The 4,697-nt window shown below is 46.9% G+C and overlaps 1 protein-coding gene and 2 non-coding genes across 3 annotated transcripts; all 3 read left to right on the top strand.

Annotated features, from left to right (window-relative positions):
* The first annotated feature begins 363 nt into the window (after window positions 1-363).
* On the top strand, window positions 364-4,428 carry LOC132393920 (cytochrome c oxidase subunit 7C, mitochondrial). The gene is made up of 3 exons (XM_059969360.1): window positions 364-521; window positions 2,826-2,953; window positions 4,335-4,428. The coding sequence occupies exons 1-2, from the start codon at window positions 432-434 to the stop codon at window positions 2,940-2,942; spliced, it is 207 nt and encodes a 68-aa protein (XP_059825343.1). The 5' UTR covers window positions 364-431; the 3' UTR covers window positions 2,943-2,953; window positions 4,335-4,428.
* Window positions 2,353-2,416, top strand: LOC132394915 (small nucleolar RNA Z39). The gene has a single exon (XR_009512455.1). It is a non-coding gene; the product is annotated as a small nucleolar RNA Z39 (small nucleolar RNA).
* LOC132394913 (small nucleolar RNA Z39) lies at window positions 3,007-3,070 on the top strand. The gene has a single exon (XR_009512453.1). It is a non-coding gene; the product is annotated as a small nucleolar RNA Z39 (small nucleolar RNA).
* Window positions 4,429-4,697: the final 269 nt, after the last annotated feature.

Raw genomic sequence — 4,697 nt, 5'->3', positions numbered from 1 at the left:
TTGACCTCACTATATATCTGGTTGTGATTTTGCTCTTTACCGTTTACCTGCTGTATAACTGTTCCAGGACAAAGGGTAAATTACAACGGAATTGCATTGAGGTTGTACTAGGATATCTCTTGTAATACTTCAGAGCACTGCACTAACAAATTGATGTGTATGAACAGTCCGCAGGACAAGTTTTTCACCGTATCACTTTGCATATAACAATAATAAATCAAGAATACAAGATATTCTGCAGAAGTTGGAAGTCTCATTTCAAACTACAAAAGTCTCGGGTGAGTTTGCAAAATAAACACTCAGCCTTTCCCGGTCCTGTTGACTGCGACTGCGCATGTTACGCGATGCACCCTGGGAGTTGTAGTTCAAGTCTCCAGTTCCGCCCCTATCGCGGTAGCTTGTGGTCGTTGTTTCGGGTGGGAGCTACAGCAATGGCGGGAGCGCGGGTGTGGACTCAGGCGGTTCGCCGCTTCAGCACCTCTCTCGTCCGTGGCTCGCATTACGCCGAGGGCCCTGGGAAGGTAGGAAGGCAGGCCCGGGCTGTTTACTCCGGGAGACAGTACATCTGCCGGGACGGGGAAGGTGGAAGGGACTGAAGGTCAACGGCCGGGCCTGGGCTTGATGTCTTTATCCCCGGAAGAGGGGATCAGGCCCGGGTCTGAAGTCTCAGTTCCCGGGAGACTGGGGTCTGGAGTCTCTGGGCCCGGGTTTGCTGTCTCTGGGAGACGGGGTCTGGAATCCCCGTTCCAGGGAGGGGAGTCTAGGCCCGGGTCTGATGTCTGTATCCCCCTGGAGACAGGGCCAGGCCCGGGTCTGGAGTCTCTGGGCCCGGGAGACTGGGGTCTGGAGTCTCTGGGCCCGGGTTTGCTGTCTCTGGGAGACGGGGTCTGGAATCCCCGTTCCAGGGAGGGGAGTCTAGGCCCGGGTCTGATGTCTGTATCCCCCTGGAGACAGGGCCAGGCCCGGGTCTGGAGTCTCTGGGCCCGGGAGACTGGGGTCTGGAGTCTCTGGGAGACGGGGTCTGGAATCCCCGTTCCAGGGAGGGGAGTCCAGGCCCGGGTCTGATGTCTGTATCCCTGGAGACGGGGCCAGGCCCGGGTCTGGAGTCTCTGGGCCCGGGAGACGGGGTCTGGAATCCCCGTTCCAGGGAGGGGAGTCTAGGCCCGGGTCTGATGTCTGTATCCCTGGAGACAGGGCCAGGCCCGGGTCTGGAGTCTCAGTTCCCGGAAGACAGGGGCCAGACCACCATCTGGAGTATTTGTCCCCTGGAGAGGGGGCCAGGCCGGGGTCTCCGTTCGTGGGAGGGGAGTCCAGGCCCAGATGTGGTGTCTCTGTCCCCGGGAGAAGCGGGAGTGGGGCGGGGAAGAGCCGGGGAGAAGGGTAGATGCGGCCTAGGGAAAGCAGATTGGCGAGCAGATGCTGGGAACCTGCAACAGGACAAGATGCGGGAGGAACTCAGCGGGTTCATTTTGGGCCAAGATCAGGCCTGAAATGCCTGTTTATTCGCCGCCTGAGCCGCTGACTTCTCCCGGCTGTGTGAGTCTGTGTGTCGGGAAGCGGGAGCAGGCCCGCCCGCTGAAGGTCACCACGGCCGCCGCCATCTTACGAGCGGCAGCGTCTGGGCCGGGTCGGGGCGTGTCTCCCCGGGGCGGTGTAGGGCGTTCAGAGTGAGAGGGGAGCCCGACGGCCGGTAGATAACGCGGGGGAACAATCCCTGAGCGACACCCTATGCGGAAATCTGAGGCTGACCCACCAGGTCATCATTTTGTTGCGCCGTGATCTCTCCACCCTCCTGGTTCACAGGAGTATGAGCGTTTTAGAAACAGACCCAGCTGGTCTGTGCCTAATTGTTATTCTGCCTAGTGTCATTGAACTGCACCTGGGTCATCCTCCCATCCTAGTACTTACCCACATCTATCTTTAATTTTGGAATCGACCCCACACCCACCACTTGCACTAGCAGTTCGTAACTCACGTTGCCTTAATCATTTCAACTTTCAACCTTAACTCACGAACTCCAGTCGTAGTCCCCACTAACCTCAATGGAAAAGGCCGCTTGCATTTACCCGATTTCTACCCCCATAATTCTGTATGGTTCTATCAAATCTCCTCATTCTCCTGTGCTGTAAGGAATAAACTCCTAACCTATTCAGCCTTTCCCTCAGATTCTCAAGGACTGGCAACATCCTTGTAAAATTTGCACTCTTTCAGAAAATTTTATACATTCTTACTGTAGGTAGGTGTCTAGAACTGCACACAATACTCCAGATTAGGCCTCAACAGTGAGACATTATTCAGTAAGTACCTTTGCTGTGCTCTAATATTGAAAATCTCAGGTAATTTGTGTATCTGGTACATATGATGTGAATTTATTAGAATGAGTGATTCTATGACACTGTAAACGCTTTCTGATGTACCAGAACCAACAATGATATAATCTGTGATTATCCTATGTGCATTCAAGACTTGCTAAGATTTAACACCTTCAACATATCATCCCATCTCCTGTACTCAATACATTGATTTTTGAAGGTCAGTGTGTCACTCTTTACATTTCTATTCAACTGTGACACCACTTTCAATGAATTATGGACCTGTATTCATAGATCACTTTGTTCTGCTTGCTCCAAAGTGCCCTACTGTACACTGCAAAACCTACCCCAGTTCATTCTCAGCACTTTACACTTGTTTACGTTAAATTGCATCTGCCAAATGAGGAACTGGGCCGAGCTGTTGCAATTAACTGTAATCCCTGAAACAGAGACTTGACCTTCAGCTGTTTCTAATGGTAATTAGAAAATGTTTCATTTTCTGTTGTTTTTTAGAATCTGCCTTTCTCGGTGGAAAACAAGTGGAGGCTGTTGGCAATGATGTCTGTGTTTTTTGGCTCTGGCTTCGCAGCTCCATTTTTGCTAGTATGGCACCAGTTCCGCAAGAAGTGAGACATTATTCAGTAAGTACCTTTGCTGTGTTCTAATATTGAAAATCTCAGGTAGTTTGTATCTGGTACATATGATGTGAATTTATTAGAATGAGTGATTCTATGACACTGTAAACGCTTTCTGATGTACCAGAACCAACAATGATGTAATCTTAGTAATCATCCTATGTGCATTCAAGACTTGCTAAGATTTAACTCCTTTGTCGATATCCGTTCACCAGAAAGTCCACAAACTTGTATTTCCCAGTGCATATGCAGAGGCCTCAATTTTGCATTATGACAAATAATGCAGACTTATCTAGGAACATAACTGGTCCATAACATGTTCATTGATGGCTTAATGCTGTGTGAAGCACAGGGAAGAGTTCTCTGTTCAGGGTACTGCCTGGGGATCATAAATCATGCGCTTGGGACCTTTGCAAATCTGGCTCAAATTTAAACGTACTCAAATGTCTATTTAAAGTACCAGTCTTGGTTATTTCTTGTCTAAATTTTTAAAGAGCTTGAGTATAGTAGCAAGAATGTAATGTTGAAAGGCATTGGTCTTGGAGTATTGTGAGCAGTTTTGGAGAGGGTCCAGAAGAGGTTCTCAAGAATGAAAGAGTTAACATACAATGAGCATTTAATGGTTTTAGTTCTGTAGATTTTAAAAGGATGGGGAAAGGGGGGACTCACTGAAACCTACCAAATACTGAAAGGTCTGGAGAAGATGTTCCCAATAGCCTAGGACCACAGAGCACAGCCTCAGAAGACACCCCTTTCGAACAGAGATGAGGAATTTCTTCAGCCAAAGAGTGGTGAATCTGTAGAGTTCTTTGCCTTGGAACGTTGTGGAGTCCAAGACATTGAACATATTAGAAGGAGACATTGACAGATTCTTGATTAGTAAGGTGTGTAAGGTTATGGGGAGAAGGCAGAAGAATGGGGTTGAGAGGAAAAATAAATTTGGCATGATGGAATGGCAGAGCAGAGTTGATGGGGCAAAATGGCCTAATTTTGCGCTCTTTTATGATCTTAACTGAAATCTTTCTACCCCATCCCCTCTAGAGTTCAATGCTAATCGAGATTTTAGGCCTTTTCAAATCATTCTCGTCTACTGTAAAGGGCATTAGGGAAAATTCAGAAACATTCCTTTTATAGTACAGTATGGATAATTTGTTGTAGTACTGTTGTGTGCTTTAGTCAGGTTAACGGTGGTGCATCAGGCCATTATTACAAACTTCACAACAGAATTTGCTTTTTTCCAACAGAAATGGAATACAAGAACACTCCACATCGCAGCATGACAGTTTTCCTGACTGTCAAAGCATATTTCCAATGTTTAAAGTACTTTTAATTTAATCTCTGGCTTCTGTGTTTCCGATTATTAACTGGCTATTATTTTATTTTCCAGATTGAACTGCTTTCAACTAGTGATGCCTACTGCGCAGTTTCTCTGAGAGCCTTTCCAATGAAATGTTCTTGTAAATAAAAGTATTATCAAATTATGCTTTTTGAAATTGTGGAATTAATAATTATGAAGTGCAACATTAAACTTTTCTGTTACTTTCCTTTCACCCTAAGAATTTCATGCCTGTAGTACAGTTCCTGGCTCCTGCAAGATTTAAACTTGTAAATTGATATGGTTTACCAGTGTCTCCAGTTGCAATAAAACTGATCATCCACTATTGTTTGTTTGGAAATCCTGCTGGTTTGGTATATGTTACATTTTAAGTTCTATTTTCTGCTCTCCTTTTAAGCTCACTGAGGCCTCTTG

The sequence above is a fragment of the Hypanus sabinus genome, chromosome 5, assembly GCF_030144855.1.
Source record: "Hypanus sabinus isolate sHypSab1 chromosome 5, sHypSab1.hap1, whole genome shotgun sequence".
NCBI lineage: Eukaryota > Metazoa > Chordata > Chondrichthyes > Myliobatiformes > Dasyatidae > Hypanus > Hypanus sabinus.
Note: the sequence above shows the minus strand (reverse complement) of the source record. Positions and strands in the feature narration are given on the sequence as shown.

What these genes read in the sequence shown, in the direction of transcription:
- LOC132393920 (XM_059969360.1), top strand. Translation starts at nt 432, where the DNA reads ATGGCGGGAGCGCGGGTGTGGACTCAGGCGGTTCGCCGCTTCAGCACC. An exon ending in ACGCCGAGGGCCCTGGGAAG is followed by an intron (nt 522 to 2,825) that starts GTAGGAAGGCAG and finishes GTTGTTTTTTAG; the next exon opens with AATCTGCCTTTCTCGGTGGA.